Raw genomic sequence first — 23492 nt, forward strand, 5'->3', positions numbered from 1 at the left:
TCCACATGTGGATGTAAGAAAATGGAAATAGGCCTAACAAAAACCAATGGCTGGAAACTGAAGTGAGACAAATTCAAATTAGAAATTACATGCAATTTGGGATCCATTAACTACTCTAAATCTCTCTGCCATATGACACTTCAGAACATAGACACAATGGGCTGAGTTAAAGATAGTAACTAAAATTAAGGAGTGAATTTACTGTCCACAAGGTCAGGTTTTGTGTCCATCCTCTAGAAGGATGATAGACTATGAAGTATACGTATTTTTATAGAGTTAAGCGCTAGTATCTAATATGATTTTAATCATTCTTTGTATTTAGTTCTGTATAGAGTATATATTGAAGTGACTAACATAGCTCTCAAAATGTAATTGTAAATGGGGAATTATAGAGTGGCTGTGTTTCCTGTGGGATCCCTCAGGGACCAGTTCTTGGCCCTATGCTATTTAATATTTTTATCAGTGAACTGAAAGAAAACTTCACTGATAAAGTTTGCAGAGGACACACAAATTTAGGGAGTGGGAAATAATGAAGAAAACAGGTCATCGATTCAGAGCGATATGGATCACTTGGTAAACTGGGCACAAGCAAACATTGCGTGTTTTAATATGGCTAAATATAAATTTATTCATTAGGAACAGAGAATATAGGCCATCCTTACAGAATGGGGGACTCTATAGTGGGGAGCAGTAATGGCAAAAGTTTTGTGTGGGAGCAGATAATTACTTGAACATGAGCTCCAAATGTGATGCTCTGGCCAAAAGAGCTTAAGCCGGGGAATCTCGAGTAGAGAGAGAGAGAGATTATTTTACCTGTGTATTTGGCACTTGTGTGACTGCTGCTGGACTACTGTGTCCAGGTCTTGTGTCCACAATTTAAGTAAGGATGTTGATAATTTGGAGAGGGCTCAGAGAAGAGTCACGAGAATGATTAAAGGATTAGAAAACATGCCTTACAGTGATTAGACTCTAAAAGCTCAATGTATTTAGCTTAACAAAGAGAAAGTTAAGGAGTGAATTGATTACAATCTATAGATATGTGCATGGGGAACAGATATTTAATAATGGGCTCTTCAGTCTAGCTGAGAAAGTTTTAATAATATGATCCAATGACTGAAAATTGCATGTAGACAAATTTAGACTGCAAATAAGCCATACTTTTTTAATGGTGAGAATAATTAACCATTGGAACAATTACCAATTGTTGTAGATTCGCCACCACTGACAATTTTTAAATCAAGGTTGGATGCTTTTCTAAAAGATCCTCTCTGATAATTATTTGGGGGAAGTTCTATGGCCTGTGTTATACAGGTGGGTAGACTAGATTATCACAGTGGTCCCTCCTGACCATGGAATCTATGAATCGAAGAAATGTAAATGAAAATGGCTACTTTACGTAAAAAAAAATTCTCACTTGTAACTAGGCCCTTCAAATGGTTTTACTAGTGTAGTATTTTAGGAGACTGACTGACTGATTTGTTTAAACACTTAAATCTATTGATACATTGAACAGACTGAAAAAGGGAATATTTGAAGAGCCAAATCTTCTAATTTGGGGGACTGAATGGAGTGTACTTGTAAAATTGGCACATGCATATAGTGTGTGCACCACTCATGTTTGTATATGCAAAGTAGATAACTGCAAGTATACGCACTTGAGTATGCAACATATGCATGAAATATGGTAGACACAGTTTAGCCACCTGCATCTCAAGCTCTAAGTGCATACTGAGCAGTCACTGAAATGGTTAGGAGTGTTAATATCCATATGAATTTCAGGAGAAGGTTTCCAGAATGGATAGGATTGTCGCAGAGCACCATCAGTTCTCTCACGGCATGAAAGAACTCCAGGACTGGATGGCTGATGTAGTTCATATGCTGGAATCTTACTGTCTCCCTACAGCTGACAAAAGTGTTCTAGACAGCAGAATGTTAAAGCTGGAGGTATGTAAACAAATGGATACAAAGATGACATACATAGGACCCATTCCTTCAGGTGCTATGAAATACTGACCACTATAAGTAAGTTTGCAAAATTCAAACACCAATTTTTCATGTACTTCAAAAAAAACATTTGGAAAAATGTTGCCTTTTGGAGTAAAATGGCCTTATTTAAGATAAAGATATACTGGACCATTGTGACATGAACAATGGTGTAAATATTGAAGAAAAAATTTCAAGATGATACATGGTTAACTAAGGCTATAGAGAAAGTATGATATTTTCTTTAGTTACACAATCTGTCAAATTTTACAAGTGACTTAAGTGCTGTATTGTGTAACCATAACATTCTGTTCACGTAGTTTGTTGTTTGTTTGTAGTAACTAATGCATTGCTCATTCAGGGTAGATTGTGGTTAGGGTTACCATATGTCCGTATTTCCCTGGACATGTCCAGCTTTTTATTTGTTAATCACCGTCCGGAAGGATTTTTTAAATATATAAAAATATCCGGAAAATACGGACGTATGATAACCCTACCCACTGATCCGCTCTCCTCTTGGGGTGTCAGCTTGCTGCAGCCTGTGGATTGCAACCTCCCCTCCCCACCCACTGCTGCTGCAACCCCGTGCCCCACGGCTAGGAGCGGTGGTGTCTCTGCAGCCAGCTGCGGGTGGGGGAGGGGGGCGTGTGGCCGCTTCTCCCTCCTCCAAGCATCCCCTACGGCTCTGGCAGGGACTCAGTCTCCCTCTTCCATCTCGGCTGTGCAAGGAGCCCCCCTGCCAGCGGTCCGTGCAGCTGAGGCTGCCTCCCCCTACCCCTCTGCGGAGCCACTGCCTGGGGGGAGGGTCCCGGCGCAGGGGAAAGTTTTTCGGCGTGCAGCGGTGGCTCTCAGGAGCCCTCCCCCCCGAGGAAGGGCCCGCACTGCAGCGCCTCCCCCAGCTGCCTGGCCTGAGCTGCCGCAGCCTTGCTGGGTCCAGCTGGTAGCGGGCTGGAGGGAGCCTGCGGTTGGGATGCAGCCTCGCAGCTGGGAGCGTATTGGGGCTGGGATGCCCAGCTCGGGGGCAGGCCCCTGGCTCCGACTGCTGCTGCGCGGGGAAGCGCCCGTCCGAGGGCGCACGGGCTGGATAGCGGCAGGAGCCGAGAAAGTTGGAGCCTGGGGAGGAGGCGGCTGTTTTGGGTGGCTGGGAGGGAGAATGTGGCGTGCTCAAGGGAGGAAGCGGGGTGGGGTGGGGATTTGGGGCCCAATGGGGAAGGAAGGGGGTGGGGTTGGAATGGGGGTGGGGAAGGGGCGGAGTTTGGGTGGGGCCGGGGGCCCTGTGGAGTGTCCTCTTTTTTTCAGTGTTCAAATATGGTAACCCTAATTGTGACTCTCAGATAATGTTGCAATGCTCTACCCTCCCGCCGCCCCCCCCCCCAAAAAAAAAAAGTGGTGGATGATCTGGTTACATTATTGTCTGTAACACTGGGCATCCCCAGCATTGTCAATCTCCAGCATTTAAAAATCCTGAGTCAGGCCCCCAAAATTATGAGTTGAAATCTCATGTTTTTTAACCAAATAATAAATGTAGCATTCTTTTCATTTGCCTTCTGTTTTGAGGGGCTGTCATGGTTAATGTTTTCAGACTTTTCTGCACAACCATAAGAGCTAGACAGTTCCTTTTTATTTTTAATGAAAGCTGAAAACCCCATACACACACAACTCCAAGAGCAGGGGTTTAGGAAAAACACCAAATGCTGCTAGATGTGATAAAATTGTGAGAGCTGGCAATACTGGGGTCACTGGATTTAAAAAGTCGAGGCATGTCGATGTTGTAGGTGGGTCTTAAACACAATTTTATTTCAGCACCGCAGCAGAAGGGCTCTTTCACCACAAAATATCTCCAGTTCTCCATGGATCACTAGGAACTTGAACTCTCACTGTTTTTATAGTCTCTTCTTCTCTGTAGTGTTCAGCTCTGAAATCTGTCGAACAAAGCCCTTTCTGCCCAGATTCCAGGAAAACTGTCTCTCCCTGAGTCCTAGGGTTTCGTTTATGGCCCAAACTCTTCCTTTGAAAGGCCTCTTTCACTAGGGAGGCTCATCTGTCAAGCCCACCCACCCGATAAACAGCTTGTATAATCCATTCAGGGTGTAGTGTAACAGCTCCTTTTCTAGTGACGTTTATTAACCATTTCTTCTCTTTGTAGAAGAAGGACTGCATATATGCCACAACAATGAGGCTAGAACAAGATCTGTTTGCTTTCTAGGGACTGTTATCGGTGAAGCAGGAGAAGGAAATCCAGATGAAAATGATGCTGACAAGAGGAGAATCTGTTCTGAAAAACACTTCTCCAGCAGGAGTGCCTGTCATTGAACAACAGTTACAGATGCTTAAGGAAACATGGGCTTCTCTCTTGTCCTCTTGCATTCACTGTAAAAGGTAAAAAAAGATGTGAGTGGGGAATGGTAACAGAAGACAACACAGTTGAAAATATTAGCGTTATCTCCAGAAGTCATATGATTACAAGACAGGCAAGGTGAGCGAGGTAATATCTTTCATTGGACCAACATCTGTTGATCAGAGAGACCATGTTTCGAGCCGCACAGAGCTCTTCTTCAGGTCTGGGAAAGGTACTGTGTGTGTGTCACTGCTAAATGCAAGGTGGAACAGATATTTTAGCATAAGTAGTGAGCACATATTCTAAGGGACCATTCAAAGTAAAGTGGCCAGTTAACACCCCTGTAGTCATAGGACAAAAAGGCAGGTTGTGGGATACAGATTGTTGTAAAAAGCCTTAACTCAAATGTCTTTATTAAGACCATGGTTTTTATTAAAACTGTTTTAAAAAGTAATAGTTTAATAAAAATCATGGTCTTAATAAAGACACTGAATTTATGACTTGTGTTTAGCTATGACACTCCTAATACATTTCCAAGACCTGAAAAAGAGCTCCTTGTAGCTCAAAAGCTTCTCTCTCACCAACAGAAGTTGGTCCACTAAAAGATACTACAGTTATAGTCTAAGGGCTTGTCTATGCAACAAATTAGTGCACGGCAAGCCACAGTGTGAATCTACAGCACACCAACTTGCCACGCTGTAACTTGCCATGTGGACACCACTACAGGGCATTCTGGGACTTTCACTGCACATATCCATACAGCGAGTTATTATGTGGCAAGATGGTGTGCTGTAGATCCACACCTTGGCCTGCCACACACTAATTCACTGTGTAAACAGGCCATTATTGTTACCATTAAAAATGGACTCTGTATTAATAATTTGATTGTAAGCTTTATTTTCCAATATTTTAAGTTTCATTCAGTTATTTTAATCACTGTGCTGTATGAAAACCATGGTATGAAATCCAAATAAAAGGGACATTAAGAAAATTAAGGGCCAAATCCTGCAAGATCCTGACTTCAGTAGAACTGTGTGTCACTAGGTACTTCTCGGGAGGTACTCATGACCTCAAAGGCTGGAACAATGTTATGTAAAATGTGATGATAGTAATTCCCTCACTGTCAATGAGAGTCATGGTGATGATACTTAAATAGGAAATACAGAAAAATGCGGTCTGATATGGTAAGCATCACTAATTACAAATGTTTCCAAGTTTCAAACAGCTAAGACTATTTATCAGTAGATAGTATCTGCTCCCTAGTGTATGATAAGATATAAAGTAGGGTACTTGGAGTCAAGACTTATAGATTCTATTCCTTTATACCATGCTTTACCCATATATTTACTAGAGCATCCTGTATCCACCACTAATGTCCTTTAATTGTCCCTTTTCAGATGTGAGCAAGTAGCCTTAGTATTGGTACCCTTCTGTATATTAACCAACCAAGATCTGTAGCAGAGCACAGTTTCTTGCAACTTTTCGTGGGGCAGTTCAGCATATTACATATCTCCTTTCATTCTGTCCCCCTAATAAACATAAAACTTGAATTACAGTTTATTGCCTTAACTCATTGCTAGAATAACATGAGATACTGAATATCAACTGATATGCATTTTTAAATTGTAGTCAGCTGGAAGGAGCTCTGTCCAAATGGACAAGTTACCAGGATGATGTTCATAAATTTTCCAGCTGGATGGACAAAGTAGAAGCGAGCATGAATGCTTCTGAGAGACAGTGTGCAGAGCTGAGGGAAAAAACAGCTGTCCTCAGCAAAGCAAAGGTTTGTTTACTGTTACTATAGTCTTAAGAAAAATCCTCTTTGGTAGTATGAGTAATAGTTTTACTATATATTATAATGGAATAAATATGATGATGATGTCTAAACCGACAGATACAAATGTTTGATACCTAGATGCTACCCTGATGTACGCACTAGAAATCAGGCAAATAGCTGTTCGGATTGAAGTCCTGTTTCCTCATTAAAATCTGCTGCAGCAGCCATTAATTTCTGGGGCGCGGGGAAACTGTACTATAAACCATACTAGACAGGAAATCTGTACATGGTAGGGTGAAGTTCAAATTTTGGCCAACTGACTTTAAAAAAAAAAAAAAAAGCCGTAGAGATAAATCTTCTTCAAGTTTATATTCTCATCATTCTCTCATATTCTTGTGCAAAATGGCACAATATGCTACCAAATTAGAATGGACATGTTTTACTTCACAGCATTGCTTCTGTGCTGGTGTATATAACTACACAGAGTGCTGGGCAACAGTGAATCAGACCCTTTCTGCATTATAGTCATCCATTGCATTTAGTTAAGTAATAATGTGTTTTGAGTCAGACATTTGATTGCAATAAATAGCCAGTTAAAGGAGTTAAGGACCCAAGGTGAAGCCTCAAGTGCTTAATCCAGGTGGTTATTAATTGCCATGCAATGTCATTATTGCTGTTACTTCTCCAGTGAAGTGTTATGCTAGATAGTTTCTTACACACATGCACACCCTTAACCACTTTATATCGGAGTGCCTTTGAGTTGTGCATTAAGCAATGTGGCTAACATCTGACTGTGATTCATTCCTTCTTTCATCCTCTCCCAAGGGAGAGGTATGTGGAGTGGAGTTCTATTTTGATAGGCATCTCTGGCTTTGGAGTCTTTTTTTTTCCCTAATGCATACACTGCTATGTGTTTATGAAAGAAATAGCAAGGTGGAAGAAATTAGTCTTGCACTTGGAGGAACTTGAACCATAATAAATTCAGTGGGCACAATTCCACTGTCACTTAGGCCTGTGCAGACCTATTGAGAGCAGAATCTCTAAGAGCAATGTATGTAAGTAACAAACTAACAGACCAAAAAAATCCCCACTAATTACCTTACAAACAAACAAGCTGTCTCTGGACTTGTTTGAATATTGATCATTAGTAAACCTGTCCATTTACCCTCTGTTATGCAGTTACTCAGTGAAGAAGTGTTGAGTCACAGCAGCCTGCTAGAGACTATTGAAGCAAAAGGCACTGGCATGACTGAGCATTATGTAACCCAGCTTGAACTCCAGGACCTCCAAGAACGATACAGGTTCCTCAAAGACAGGACAATGGTACAGTTTATCTTGGCAGTACTCCAACGTTTTTCTTTGAGTTTGGGGTGGAAGGAGAGAGGGCCTGTTGGTTTGTATATTTCAGATTTTTTTAATGTGTATAATTTGGGGGGCAGATATATTAAATCTGGCTATCTTGAATTCAAAAACAAAACTCTCATTGACTTTAGTATAACTAGGATTTCACCCAACAGGACCGAAAGCTTAGAAACATTTAGTGCAAATACAAAGAAGGATTTTTGTTTGACCATGAATGCATGTCATACAGCAAATGTAAACACTAGACAAACTGTTAAGTAATTCACCAAGGGCCTAATTTTACAAACAGTTACTACTACATATAGTGCTTATTACTGGTCTGAGTCCCATTGACTTCTGTGTCATATGACTCATCAGAGTACGTGCTACACTCAATGGTAAGTGCTGGCGGGTTCCAGCACTAGCCCAGAAAGGATTTTGGAAAGTTTTATGTCACAGACTGATGAAGGCTGAAGCAGTTTTAATACAATATCTTTAAAAAAATCATGAACTTTTGAAAATTATATGTACTTGCAGAAACTCTTCTGTAGTCACGCCACATTGGGCTGTGGTTTTGTGACATCTGATAAAAAAAAAAATAACCAGTGAGGGCCTGGACAAAATGTGGATGAGAAATCGAGGTGCAATAATAATGTTGAGATTCTCAATCAGTCCTGAAGTAGTAGTCCAGCATAATGCTGGGGTCATTATCTTTTACATGAGATGTAAAAATGAAGCCTAACCTTCTTGTAGTCAGCAAAGATCTCATGGCACATTTAGTAAGCATGGGACTTAACCCTAGTGTCCTGACCAAACTCCTCTGCTGGTAATTACAGAAATCCCCCTGCAGTTTCAGTTGCAGATAATCTTTTAGTATTGCCTGTGAAAACACCATTCTGTAATGTTGCTGACATATGATGGCTATGGTGGTGTGCCCCAGATATGGCAGTGTTTTAGGGCCAGATTGTGAAATCAGAGGGACTACTCATGAAAGTGATTGTTTATCAGTGTAAGTATAGGATTTACAGTCTAGTTCTTAGTGATCAGCAAAGTCATCTTTAGATGTAGCAAAACACTGTGAGATTCTCCATAATGAATGCTATTATATACTCTAAATAAGAGGTGGAACTATTATTGTATGTAGTTGACAAGGGTCTGAATTCCTGAAAAGAAAATGGGCCAGATTCTGAGATCACACTTATGACAATCAGGAATAATTCCAACTAAGTCACTGGAGTTGTGCTAGTTTAAAAACAAAGGAAATGAAATCTGGGCCATTGTTACTATTAATCAATGATTTAACTATAAATGGTCTCAAACCAAAAGACCAGATTCAAATAGCCTCAAACTGAGCCAAAGTTCCCAACTGAATCTACATCTATATCTTCATAGATGTCACCCTCTTTTTCTGTAATTACACAAACAATCCCCCTGAATCTAGACACCCTGAACTTTGGGAAAGTTCAGCTCTAGATCCAAACTTTGTATTCCATTTCTAGGATATATAATTTACAATAATTAGTCTTGCCTTGAGTGGGGACTGGACTAGATGACCTCTTGAGGTCCCTTCCAGTTCTATGTTTCTATGATTCTATAATCTCTTAACTGGCTGTGGCTCTAATGAAGTATTTTTAACAAACAGGAGGCTGTAACCAAATCTGAGAAACTGCTTCACTTACATCATGAGTACCAAAGAAAACTGAAGGCCTTTGAAATATGGCTGGAAAAGGAACAGGAAAAACTTGAATGTTTATCATACCTTGAAGGTGATGCTCAGACACATGAGTCAACACTCCGGGACCTACAGGTATAGTATGCGTGGCATGGCACCCAATCTAAATTAATTCCACTTGTAAAATAGAATAACAATAATTTCATGACAGAGAGGTTGTATTCCTTGTTTATCTTGGAAAAAAATTAATGCACAGTAACACAATTATTTTGCTATTGTTGTTTTTTAAAACACGTTCTAGACATGCAAAAGACTTACAGGCCTTGATTTTATAAGTGGACTTCAACAGGTCCTCCCATTTTCACGCACAGATAATGACATTTACTTTATTTCTAACTACCTGATTTCTGGATACAAATGAGAAATCTATATGCCACCCATTGTATTGGCGGAAAATGAGAGTGAAATCCTGACGGCAATAAAATCAATAGCAAAAATCCCATTCACTTCAAAGGGACAAGCAATTCACCTCCAGCCTACTAGTTCATCTGAAGAACATAAGAACAGCCATACTGGATCAGACCAATGGTCCATCTCATCCAGTAACCTGTCTTCTGACAGTGGCCAATATCAGGTGTTTCAGAGGGAATGAACAGAACAGAGCAATTATCGCATGATCCGTCCTCTGTTGTCCAGTCCCAGCTTCTGGCAGTTGGAGGTTTAGAGATGCCCAGAGCATGGGGTCACATCCTTGACCATCTTGGCTAATAGCCATTTGTGAACCTATCCTACATGAACTTATTTAATTCTTTCTTGAACCCAGTTGACTTTTGGCTTTCACAGCATCCCATGGCAATGAGTTCCACAGCTTGACTGTGTGTTGTGTGAAGAAGTACTTCCGTTTGTTTGTTTTCAACCTGATGCCTATCAATTTCATTGGGTTATCCTTACTTCTTGTGTTACGGGAAGGTGTAAATAACACTTTTCTCTTCAGTTTCTCCACATCATTCATGATTCTTCTTCGAGTGATTGCTCATGTGTATTCCACAGTAGGTGTGCGTGATCGCCACGTGCATCGGTGCCGGAAGTTTTTCCCTCAGCAGTACCTGTTCTAGGGGAGCACCGTTGCGACCCCTGGAGTGGCGCCTGTATATCGCGCTATAAGGGGGACCGCACGCTCCCCCCACCCTCAGTTCCTTCTTGCTGCCAGTGAAGATAGTCGGAACTTTGTGCTCCAGCTCTGCTGCAGCCTTTCTACTTGACCTTAGTGGTACTGTTCATGGAATTGTTACTTCAGTTGTTAGAGTGGGCTCGGGGCATGCCCTGTGCCCAAGGCTTCAAGTTGTGCGACTTCTGTCGCCGTTCTATGCCTAGGAGTGACCTGCACGCTGAGTGTCTCCACTGTTTGGGTGAGACTCACATCTGCAAACGTTGTAAGATCTGCAGGTCATTCAAGCTGTGGACCAAGAAGGAGAGAGACATTAGACTCCGTGCTCTCTTGATGGAATCGGCGTTGGCCCCAACTCCGGCGCACCGGGTGGACTCTGCTCCCGTCGTCACACCATCGGTACGTAGCGAGCCACCCTCTACTAGCCGACACCGTTCCCCCTCCAAGAAGCAGGGAAAGGGCCCTAACTTGCAGTGGCGCCAAGACAAGGAAAGAGGGGAGGCTGCTCCTGCGTCGGGCAGCCGACGGTCCTCCCCCCCACCCCCGTGCTCAAGACCTCTGACTCGTGTTGAGCGGAGCAGCCCAGCGCCGTCTGCGCACACATTTCCACCGATATGGATGCCATCGACACCGGAGGCGATTCAGACTGCGAAAGACATTGAGTCTCCCGGTTCCAGGTGCGCGACCGGTGATGGGTCCCCAGTCCCGGGCCAAACCTCCAATCGGTGCCCATCAAACCTCTCCTGCGGGTCACAGTTCCCACTCTTAGGACCATTCCCCGCACTGTGCAGCGACCGGTCGTCCAGCAGCTCACGCCCTTCCTCGACGCCGACCAGACCATCCCGGTCACCACCCGGATGGGAGTCTTGGGGACCCTCTACGCTGCCTTCCAGTGAGCACAGGCATCGAGAGCGGCACCGGGAACATTTCCCTTCGCGACACGACTACCGCAGCCGGTCTCGATGGGATAGATGTCGTTGTTCTCGTTCCAGTTCCCGCTCAACTAGACATCGTGCTTGAGATTCCCCTCACGACACCTCGGCATCGGGGCACCAGAACTCCCGCTGCCGTCATGAGTACTGAAGCAGCTCTTCGAGGGCGGGTACCATTCCTCGACTTAGAGGTCCACGTCCCGAGGGAGGCGGCATCGCAGGCACCGCTGCTTATACTGTTCCCGTGAGACCGTGCGCTTGACGGTGACCTCGGCCTTCGCACCCAGACGCCCAGCCTCAGCCCACGTGGCTCAGCTGGGACAACTACCGCCACCGGGCCCGCAGCCAGGTCAGTGGTAAGGGGCCCCGTGGCAGGGACAGTGGTGCCAGTGGGCACTGTGGCCGCCGATGCCCGCCCAGAGGGGGGCGCGCTCGGTCACCGGGGCATCTCAGGCTCCCTCAGCGTCTTCTGGTTGCCTAAGAGACAGATTGGCGGGCCACGAGTCGGTGGACCCACACCCAGACTCTGATCTGGGGCTCGACCCCCCCCCTGGTACTGACCAAGGCCCACGGCTCCGTGCTTGCTCTTTCCCTGGCACCGGATGACACCATAACGGTGCCTCCACCACCAATCCCTCAGGAGGATTTTAAGGTACACCAAGACCTGCTAAAGCGAGTGGCATCCAGCCTTCAGCTGCAGGCTGAGGAAATGGAGGGCCCCTCCGATTCCCTCTTTAATGTATTGTCCCCCTTGGCACCAGGACGGGTGGCTCTACCCCTGCACCAGGGTGTAGCCAACATTTCCAACACTGTGGCAAACTCCCGCCTCCTTGGTGCCAATCTCCAAGAAGGCTGAAAGGAAGTACTTTGTGCCCGCCAAGGACCATGAGTACCTCTGTTCCCACCCGGCACCTAACTCGCTTGTGGTAGAGTTGGTAAACCACAGAGAGCGTCAAGGCCATCTGGCACCTACCCCCAAGAATAAGGATGCCAGACGACTGGGCTCCTTTGGTAGAAAGATTTATTCCTTGGCAAGTTTCCAGCTCAGGGTAGCCAACCACCAGGCCTTACTGAGCAGATATGACTTTAACCTGTGGGAGTCTCTGCCTGTGTTTGAGCCTCTCCTCCCAGACTGGGACAGGAAGGACTTTAGGGCACTAATAGAAGAGGGGGCAGCAGCAGCGGCAGCGAAAGTGGCCCTGCAAGCGGCGTCAGATGCAGCCGACACTGCAGCCTGCTCCATGGCTTCGGTGATCTCCATGTGCAGGGCGTCGTGGCTCCTCCTGTCTGGACTGTTGATGGAGGCCCAATCCCTTATGCAGGACCTCTCGTTTGATGGGAAAGCGCTCTTTGTGGACCAGACGGATGTCAGGCTGCATGGGATGAAGGATTTCTGCACCACCTTGCATACCTTGGGCCTCTATATCCTTCCAACTAAGGACGAGACCAGACTGTAACCATCAGCTCAACGTGCAAGGAGCAGATTCAAGCCCCCCTATAAGAGACCAAAAACAATCTCAGCGGCAGTCCTGCTCCACCCTGCAGTCTGGGCCCTCTAAGAGCAAGAGGCAGGGAAAGAGGCGGTTTTGACTATTTGCCGGGAGGCACCGGGCCTGTTGTCAGGGAGACCCCCCGATTAATAAAGTTTGTGTTCTGCAACCGTTTGTCTGCCTTCCGCATGGCGTAGTCCCATATGACATTGGACCAGTGGGTCCTCAGCACCATTTCCCAGGGCTACAGGTTGCAGTTCAACTCCTCCCCTCCGAACCACCCGCCCTCCCTTATAGGCCCTGGGGACCCGGAGCATGCCCACCTCCTAGGGCAGGAGGTGGACCGTCTACTGCACGTGAGGGCGGTGGAAAGAGTACCAGTAGAATTCCAGGGCAAGGGGTTCTACTCCCGATACTTCCTGATCCCGAAGGCCAAAGGAGGCCTCAGGCCCATCCTGGACCTGCAGAGCCTGAACCATTTTCTAGCCCACTCCAAGTTCTGCATGGTATCCTTGGCCTCTATTATACCCTCCCTGGACCCGGGGGACTGGTATGCGGCCCTGGACCTCCAGGATGCGTACTTCCACATCCATATTGTCGAGGGCCACAGGCGCTTCCTCTGTTTCCTAGTGGGGATGGACCACTACCAGTTTGCAGTCCTCGCATTTGGCCTATCCACGGCACCCAGGGTTTTCACAAAGTGTATGGCTGTGGTAGTGGCCTACCTCAGGCGGGAGGGGGTACAGATCTTCCCGTACCTGGATGACTGGCTTCTCAAGGGCGACTCTTGTTCCGAGGTGAAGACCCACGTGAAGTTGCTCCTGTCAACATGTGCTGGTCTCGGCCTAGTGGTGAACGAGACCAAATCAACCTTAGTTCCAGTTCAGTGCATAGAGTTCATTGAGGCGCTGCTGGACTCCTCAAGGGCCACAGCCTCTCTCCCCTGGACAGCTTTGAGGCCCTAAGAGGTCTCATCACCTCGGTCACGGCTTTCCCGGTGACAATGGCAAGGGCGTGCCTTCGAATTCTAGGGCATGTGGCAACATGTCCGTACGTGGTCCGCCATGCCAGGCTTCGAATGAGGCCCCTCCAACTCTGGCTAGCCTCCCAATTCTCCCAGGGCCGGGATGGACTAGACAAGGTCCTCATGGTTCCGTCCCCGATACTGGCTTCCCTTCAATGGTGGTCTTACCCAAGCAACATGCTGCAAGGGGTTCCCTTTCAGGATGCCAACCCATCTATGGACCTGGTGACCGATGCGTCGGACCTAGGTTGGGGAGCCCACACAGGGAACATGCAAACCCAGGGGACGTGGTCAATCCTGGACTTGGCCCTTCACATAAATGTCAAGAAGTTCAGGGCAGTACGGTTGGCATGCGTGGCCTTCAACACGCACCTTTGCGGCAAGGTGGTCAGGGTCCTCACGGACAACACTGCCACCATGTACTACGTCAACAGGCAAAGCAGGACTCGCTCCCTACCCCTCTGCCGGGAAGCCCTGAGCCTATGCGAGTTCTGTATAGCCCACGATATCTCCCTGAGGGCCGTATACCTCCCGGGCGACCGCAATATGCAAGCAGATCGCCTCAGCAGGGTTTTCTCCCCCAAGTACAAGTGGTCAGGGTACACCTGGCGGCCATATCAGCCTTCCACCCACAGGGACAAAATCCAGATCGACCTCTTTGCAACCCGCCAGAACCGACATTGCCCGCGGTTCTGCTCCAGGGGAGGAGTGGGGAGGGGCGCAATCTCCGATGCGTTCCTCCTGCAGTGGTCGGGCCAGCTCCTTTACGCTTTCCCGCCGTTCCCCCTCATCGACAAAGTCCTGCAGAAAGTAAAAGCAGACAAAGCGAAAGTCATCCTCATAACCCTAGCGTGGGCCCGCCAACACTGGTACGGGACCCTCCTTCCTTCCCCGCCCAGGACACTGCTCCTTCGCCCGGACCTCCTCTGCCAGGATGGGGGCCGCCTCCTCCATCCCAATCTAGCCACGCTCCACCTGATAGCGTGGTTGCTCCGTGGCTAGACGAGGAGGAGGGCAGATGTTCGGAGCAGGTAAGTCGGGTCTCCTGGAAAGTAGGAAACCATCCACACGCGGGACATACATGGTGAAATGGTCCAGGTTATCCAAGTAGGTGAGTGATCAGGGAGTCTCCCCTTCCTCCGCTCCTCTCCAGCTTATCCTGGACTACCTCGTGTCCCTTAGGACCCAGGGACTGGCACCTGCCTCTGTCAGGGTACACCTGGCGGCCATATCAGCCTTCCACCCTCAGGGACAAAATCCAGCTCCGCCCACACCCGGCGTTCCCTCTGAAGGTGATCTCTGCCTTCCATATGTAACAGAGCATCTTTCTTCCCGTGCTCTGCCCTAAGCCCCATTCCTCCAACGAGGAACACTGCCTCCGCATACTCGATGTACGTAGAGTGCTGGCCTTTTATCTGGATCGGACCAAGCCATTCCAGAAATCTTCGCAACTTTTTGTTGCCTCAGCCGAGTGGGTAAAAGGGCAACTTATCTCCTTTCCCGCTGGATCACCTCATGCATACGTGCTATGATCTGGCAGGGGTTCCCCCACCGCCAATCATCAGGGCACACTCTACGAGGGCTCAGGCCTTCTCAGCTGCCTACGTAGCCCATGTCCCTATCCTAGATATTTGTAGAGCAGCCTCTTGGGCCTTTGTTCACACGTTTACTTCACATTATGCAATCGTCTCCCAGTCTAGGAATAACGCCGGGTTCGGCAGGGCAGTACTCTGTCCTGGCCTATTGTGAACTCCTATCCACCTCCAACAGGTATGGCTTGGAATCACCTACTGTGGAATACACATGAGCAATCACTCGAAGAAGAAAAGACAGTTACCTGTTCCATAACTGGCATTCTTCAAGATATGTCGCTCCTGTCTGTTCCACACCCCACCGTCCTTCCCCTCTGTCAGAGTTGTCCGGCAAGAAGGAATGGAGGGTGCGGGGAGCGCGCGGTCCCCCTTATAGCACGATATACAGACGCCACTCCAGGGGTTGCCACAGTGCTCCCCCAGTATGGGTACTGCTAAGGGAGAAACTTCCGGCACTGGTGCACATGGCAATCGCGCACACCTACTGTGGATTAGACATGAGTAACACATCTCGAAGAACGCCTGTTATGGAACAGGTAACTGTCCTTTTTATAGACCTCTATTATATCCATCTCCCTTAGTTCATTCTTTTTCTAAGCTGAACAGTCCCAGTCTTTTTTTTTAATTTCTCCTCATATGGAAGCTGTTCCATACCCCTCATCATGTTCATTGTCCTATTCTGCACCTTTTCTAATTCTAATATATCTTTTTTGAGATGGGGAAACCAGAACTGCATGCAGTATTCAAGATGTGGGCACACCATGGATTTATATAACCTCATTACAATATTTTTGTTTTATTATCTATCCCTTTCCTAATAGTTCCTAACATTGTTAGCTTTTGACTGCTGCTGTGCATATTAAGCAGATGTTTTCAGAGAACTATTTATGAGGACTTCAAGATCTTTTTCTTGAGTGGTAACATCTAGTTTAGACCCCATCATTTTGTACGTATTGTACGGATTATTTTTTCCAATATATGTTTGCACTTCTCAATGTTGACTTTCATCTGCCATTTTGTTGCCCGGTCACCCAGTTTTGTGAGATCCCCTTGTAACTCTTTGCAATCAGCTGTGGACTTAACTATTTTCAGTAATTTTGTATGGTCTGCATATTGAGTTTCCTCACTGTTCACCCCCTTTCCCATATCATTTATGAATAAGTTGAACAGCACAGATCCTAGATCCTTGAGAGACCCAACTACTTACTACTTTCCATTGTGAAAACTAACCATTTATCCTACCCTTTGTTTCTTATGTTTTAACCAGTTACTGATCCATGAGAGGATATTCCCTCTTTTCCCATGACTGCTTAGTTTGCTGAAGAGCCTTTGATGTGGGACCTTGTCAAAAGCTTTCTGCAGGTCCAACTACACTGGGGATCCCCCTTGTCCACATGCTTATTGACATCCTCAAATAATATTTTTAGAGTTGTGAGGCATGATTTTCCTTTATAGGTAGCCATGTTGACTCCTCCCCAACATATTGTGGTTCATCAAAGGCTTCCTTCAGATTCTTACAGTTCTTTTTTATGGCTCTGACTATATTATTGTTGTTGTTGGTACTACTATTTTATTTAACTATGCAATGGAAGTAGAGCAAAAATATCAGGTAAAACCTAATATTTTCAGCTGAGTTTTTCTTAGAGTTTCAGGTGTAGTTTGAACTCAGAACTCAAAGAATCAATGCCTTCATGAACCAAAACTGGCAAAGTGGTTCACACAAACCACTGCAGACTGAAACTGGTAAGTTTTCTAGATCTCTAGATATAGTGGGCTTTGGACTTGTTAATTGATTTACATTTTGCACAAGGACTCTTGTATAAGGCCCAACTAGTAGACTCAATCCTGGTGCCTTTAAACTCTTGTTTAAAATCCTGTTGACTTTTAGGGATTGAGTTTTGTGACTTCCAGTTGACCCCATATATCAGCCCATAAGGCCACAGTCACACAAAACTTTTGCAGTTTTGCAGACTGCAGTAAATCTGGCCTGAATTTAAGTCTTTAAGAAGAAAACTTTGTACAACTCTCAGTCTACAATATAGTCAACAATATTACAGTAAAGTACTGTCAGGTTTTAAAAGCCAGAACTGAAGGGATCTGAAGAGGAAACATGATACCACTTTTCTCTTAATCAGCTGAAATAAATCCATACGATCACATTAGAGAGAATTTTGTTCATTGAGTCTTAAGTCTTTCATGACTTAGCAACTGAGAGATTTTTTTTTTTAGTCCTGTTCTTGACATAGCAATAACACAAAGGGCTATACAGTATTAATCAAATATAACCTATTTATGAAGTTGATGGGACAATTTGTGATTAAGGGCTGCAAATGTGAAATACCCACTATCTTACACAAGATTTTTTAAAGGTATTAAAGTCAGTGTGGATATGCGTGTATATATCTCTCTGCAAAATTATACTTCTAAAATATTTACATGGAAGGAAAGTTTCTTAAAATTAAGGATGGGATCTTTCATAGAAATAAATGAAAAGAAGTATACGTTTCAGATTGCTGTGCTCTTCTCTTGTGCAGTGTTTGAACAGATGGTCCCTTCTTGGCTTTTTTATTAAAGTCATTTTCATTCTGTTCTGGAATTAACAGCAGAAACTCAAGTGTGTCTTCTGTTTCAGATATCTTCATCAGAAAACTGGGGACCATCATACTCTATAATTTGGTTAGCCCATTTTGGTATCAAATGGATTTATGACGAGCCTGAGTTGCACAGTCTCAAAATAAAACCAGACTGGCTTAATACCCTGGAGGAGAAAGTTAATATCCAGCACGTTGTAATTCTTAACTATAAAGGATGCCGGGAATTCGTTTGTAATTGTATGTGAAATATTTACAGGGAAAATGCTGGCATATTTATTACTAAAAAATCTGGGCCATAAATCTCCTCCAAACCAGCTGTTTCCTGATTTTGTATGCCTTTTTTTTTTAATCAACTTTATTTAAAATGTGGTACCCTTTGTGGCTGTTTTTAGCTACATAGGGCAAAAATAAGCATCTGGCTAAGATCAATGGAAAACAGATCCAGGAATTAATTAAACAGATTTGGTTTTTAAAGTTACCACATTGGCAAGCTAGTAGTGTTCTGGCTGCCAGCCCGAAAGCCTTGAGTTCAAGGATGTGCTGAATGTGCTCAGGTATCCCAAGTGCCCATGCTGGCAAAGATGACCTATGTTTTGGAAGTTCTGATAAGCTCAGCAGCTGAAGGAGGAACATAAGCACATTTTGGCCATAAATGTATCCCGTAATTCATTGAGCAACGCTAGTGATCATGTAAAAAAAAAATCACTGTGCCAGGCTGTGTTAAGGTGTTCATGACCAGACTACCACTGAGGTCGTATAAGGTACTCAACTTTAAATACACTGGGTAATTTTGTGGCTCCATTGAAGTCAAAGGAGCTAGGCTGTTATCTACTCTGCAAAACGTGATTACCACTGTTAGTGTAAAACATGTGAAAAAGTTACCCCTGTAATTGTAAACTTGCAGGAACTACAGGTCAATTGTGCAGAGGGACAGGCATTACTAAATGCAGCACTCCATGGCAGGGAGGAGGTGATACCTTGGGGCATACCCCAGATAGAAGACCGAGCACTGGAGTCAATGCGACAGGATTGGCAAGTTTACCAGCACAGGCTTTCTGAGGCCAGGACCCAGCTAAACACCACTCTGAACAGACTGAGGTTAATGGAGAAAAAGTTTCAGAAGGTAGATGACTGGCTTAAGACGCTGGAGGAGAAAGTTAATATCAGGACTGGGCGGCAGTCTGACAGAGCAACAAAGGAGATGCAGCTACAGCAAATGAAGGTAATTACTTTCCATCTGTTTGAGAAACCCTGTATATATCACACATGGTTTATATGTTAGTGTAGATCTGCGATGAAAAATGACTGTAAATATGACATTGCCGTTGCCTCTCAGGGAGTCCAGATCAAATTTGCTCCACTTACAGGTGAAGAGATGATTTTGCCAGAGCTGTAATCTCAGTGTGGGATCTGAAATTCAATTGGCCTGTAGAGTGCACAGGCACAATAGAGAGAAGAGTTTGTTCCTGGAACTGGAATCTATTCAATTATTTTCATGATGAGGGAACCAGAATCGAATCCAGTGCACTCTCCCATGGCTGTGTTGAGTGTCTCTGCCATGCTGACCAAAGTAAACTACTACATTTCCAGTGTTAAGATACATGGTTGTAATCACATACACTTAATAATGTCTGTCTTCTTTGTCTCAGAAATGGCATGAAGAAATAACAATCTACAAGGATGATGTTGAGGAAGTTGGGGTATTAGCTCAGCAAATCCTGGAAGAAAGTCATACCACCAGTAGAATGGGAAATCAAGCTACCCAGCTTACCTCTCGGTACCAAGCTCTTATCCTTCATGTACTGGTAAGTAATGGAAATTCATTCATTTTATTATGCAATGTCAGCAAAGGGGGAGACACAGGTAGGTATTATTTATTGGGCGCGGTTAGCAGAAATCATTGATGTAGAATCCTTAATCATATAATGTGCACATACAAGAACCCTCCTCTCTCTAGATTTCAGTGGGCTAGATGGATCAGAGCATTGTTAATAGGAAACAGACCTTTCAGCCAACTTCTGCAGTAATCATAAATTGTCACCATGTCATGGGTGTTTAGCAATCTGTGTGAAATGTGTTGGTAGTCACATTCTGTTTTCTTATGGACAGTGTGTGTAAATTATCTACATCACAAAAATACCATGCCAGGGGATACCGACTGATGCCTCTTTTGGCAGTCCCAGCAGACAAGTTGAGGGTTCAGTGTGCATGGACACTGAATGAATTTTAGAGAAGTGCCTTCAGGTTGTTATGGAGGAGGCACATCGATGAGGTGTTGTGGGGAAACTTGAACTGGCAAGGTCCATTCTGCAGATCACTTCAGATTATGGTACTTTCAATCTGACACCTCTCACAATCACTAAGGGTACATCTACACTTAAAATGCTGCAGCGGCACAGCTGCACCACTTCAACACTTCAGTGAAGATGCTACCTATGCCGACAGGAGAGCTTCTCTAATCAATATAGGTACTCCAGCTCCCCAAAAGGCGACAGCTATTTCAGTGGGAGAATTACCCCATCAACCTAGAACTGTCTACACTGGGGGATAGGTCGGTTTAACTGTATTGCTCAGGGGTGTGTAAGTTTCACCTACATAATTTCCTAGTGAAAATCAGGCCTAAATTGACTTAAAAATATAAAATAGAATTTTATCACCTGTACCTTCCCCCTTTAGTGCTAAAATATTACTCCATTTTAACATTTAGTGATTGCTATACACACACATTGAGAAGAGAATACAGAAAACCCCTAAGAGAACAATTATCCGGTGGATATGAAAGGACTTATTTACAAGTCAATGAACTTAGTAAATTGATTATTCTTTCATAAAATAGTATTTTGTTGCTTTTATTAAACATTCTCTTGTCAAGAATTGGACAACGATAAGCATTTCACTTTCTGTTTCCAACATTTGTTTGAAGGAACAAATAAAGTTCCTGGAAGAAGAGATTCGAAGTATGGAGGAGTCAGAATTAGCTTTCTGCACTTACACAGATTGGTATGGAGCCACTAGCCAGAACTTTAAAAATGTGGTAACCAAGACTGATGTAGTGGATAAAACAGCAATGGAGAAGAAAATGCAGAAACTGGAGGTACAGTACACCTGAACTTGGGATTTGTTAGTCATTTTTCTTCATGAGTTATGTCACACACACTAGTCCACATTTAATGGTGTATTCACAGTTACTCCGAATTCTGATTCCAACAGTCCAGAGTAGTTAGCAGCATAGAGAGCATTGGGTGTAAAATTTGATGCTCTCCTAGTGTGTGGAGTTCGATGACATTGGTAACTTCATAGTGAAATTCATGGATGATGCCAAATGGTATAATCCCATTCTTCTAATAGAGGGTGTTTATATTTTGATTTAGTTTAAAATAAAAGACACTCAAATGATCATGTGATACAAATTTTATTATAAAAATGCATTGTGGGGAGCAAAACTCTTCCATTCCTCCCACTGAACTAACCCAGTGGTAGAACTCACACTTTACCTCAGAGTTGTGAATTAATTCCTCAGTCTCCTTGCAATATTTAAACCTGCTGTGCCAAAGAACAGTTTTCAACTGTTCCACATTATCTTGTGTACGTTGTATTTGACAAACTCCGTAAATAAAATTTCCTGGTTCAACTCCTGAAATTTCATCACCACTGGCTGATTTCTATTATGTGGTTTTAAAACATTGTATCTTTAAATTAATAAAAGCTTTAATTCCTTTCTGAGATGCACACTGTTTTGTTTTTCCAGTTAGCCCTACTTAATAAGCAGTAGAGAATGAAGAATTATATTTTCTTGTATCTGTTCCACTTAAGCCAGCCTTTGAAATATTGACCTAGGTGATAAAACATATAGTAGTCACTCTACGTCTACTGTCAGCATTCATTGTATTGCAATAAAACAGTATAATGAATTTGAACTGTTTAGTTATCTGTTTTAAAGTGAATTTCTTGATTATGAAAAGTGGTGAGCTGATAGTCTTCGAGAGAGAAGTCCAGATCCTCAGTTGACAATATTGTGTTGAATTACAGCACAAGTGCAAGCTTCTCCACACTTCCCTGCTCGATCTCTTTGGCCTCAGTAGTTTGAAAAAGACATTGCTACTAGCATCTCTTTGACATAAAAATTAAAACAAAGGAGACTGAAAGGGGTAAAGACTCCATCTACTTTCTCTGTTAATCTCCATATTTTTCTTTACAGCTTCTTTTGAGTGACATGGATGTAGGCCATAATTTGCTGAAATCTGCCCGTGAGAAAGGTGATCGGGCTATTAAATACATGGAAGGAAATAAAGCTGACCAGTTAAGGAAAGAGATCAGTGATTACATGGAGCAGCTTGAAGAGCTGGCCAGCTCTATCAGGAAGGAGCATATGGCCTTAGAGAAGTGCCTCCAGTTGTCAAAGGAATTCTCAGACAAGTACAAGGCACAGACTCAGTGGCTTACAGAGTACCAAGCCATATTGCACACTCAAGTGGAGCCCAAAACTGAATTATATGAGAAGAAGGCCCAGTTATCCAAATACAAGGTAAGAATTGATGCTGTGACTCTATCGTATGAATGAGGGTTAGAGCTAAAAGTCCTTGAGGTCCAGTTTTCAGCCATGGGGGCCTTGATAGATTCCATGAGATCCCTCATCTGTATGCTCAAATCATAAATGCATAGTGTCCGCGCCAAAGAGCCAATGTAAGCATCCAAATGTGGAATTTGGTGCCATAATAAGTCTTCCATGTTTGAAGGTTATCCACTTGGGGCTAATTTTTGTTCTCATTTGATGGAATAAGTATGGAGTAACTCCACTGATATCAATAGTTATTCTGGATCTACACTAGTTTAAGTGACAATAGAATTTGACCTGCAGTCTTCTGGAACTTTTCTGTCACTGCTGACATTGCCTCCTTATGCTTTTGTTTTTTTGCTATATTTAAGTTTTCTATATAATGGAAAATAGGTTATAGTACTGTTTATAGTACTATTTACCACAAAGATAATGAGAATTAACCTGAAAACTGAGGGCCAGATTCAGAGGTGACATAAATGGTGGTATAAAATTATATGGTGGTAACTCAGAGAAGTTGTTATAGTTTTAAACATTAGTGGGGAATGGAAGGGCAAGGATATAGCAGGGAAAGCAACTAATAAGAGGGTGAAAAGGAAATCAAGATAGACCTCTAATTAATGCTTTTCTGACTACACACTGCCACTTCAGTGTGTAAATTACACGTGTAATGTGTGTAAGTTACACATTTCCTAATTTAGCTTCCCCTACTCAGCATCTAAATTACACTTTCTGTTGCACCTTTCCTTTGTATTCCTAAAGTGCATAAGTTTTCACCTAGCGATACATGCTAATATAGATAATGTACTGCATACTGTTATTTGTATCACCTCTGATTTTAACCCTGAATATTGAAGGAATAAGAACTCCTCATCAGTCTACTAGCTTTATAGGTGTAATGACACAATGAATTGAGCCAAATTTTGTTCTTCAGTGGGGTTACTCTGGATTTATGCTGATATAGCTGAAAGCAGAATTTGGCCATGCCACACGTTTGGCTAATTTAAAATACCTGTTGATTTATTG

The 23492-nt window shown here is 44.0% G+C and overlaps 1 protein-coding gene across 5 annotated transcripts in view; it reads left to right on the forward strand.

Moving 5' to 3' along the window:
• SYNE1 (spectrin repeat containing nuclear envelope protein 1) overlaps nt 1-23492 on the forward strand; it is a 472714-nt gene that overhangs the window by 248492 nt on the left and 200730 nt on the right. For all 5 annotated transcript variants that reach the window (XM_039529938.1, XM_039529933.1, XM_039529934.1 and 2 more), the window contains 9 exons: nt 1780-1944; nt 4190-4362; nt 5951-6104; nt 7278-7421; nt 9082-9246; nt 18816-19133; nt 19561-19716; nt 20835-21005; nt 22110-22436. In XM_039529938.1, the coding sequence (XP_039385872.1) occupies nt 1780-1944; nt 4190-4362; nt 5951-6104; nt 7278-7421; nt 9082-9246; nt 18816-19133; nt 19561-19716; nt 20835-21005; nt 22110-22436 (1773 nt within the window). The remainder of the gene's footprint in view (nt 1-1779; nt 1945-4189; nt 4363-5950; nt 6105-7277; nt 7422-9081; nt 9247-18815; nt 19134-19560; nt 19717-20834; nt 21006-22109; nt 22437-23492) is intronic.

The sequence above is a fragment of the Mauremys reevesii genome, linkage group 3, assembly GCF_016161935.1.
Source record: "Mauremys reevesii isolate NIE-2019 linkage group 3, ASM1616193v1, whole genome shotgun sequence".
Taxonomy (NCBI): Eukaryota; Metazoa; Chordata; order Testudines; family Geoemydidae; genus Mauremys; species Mauremys reevesii.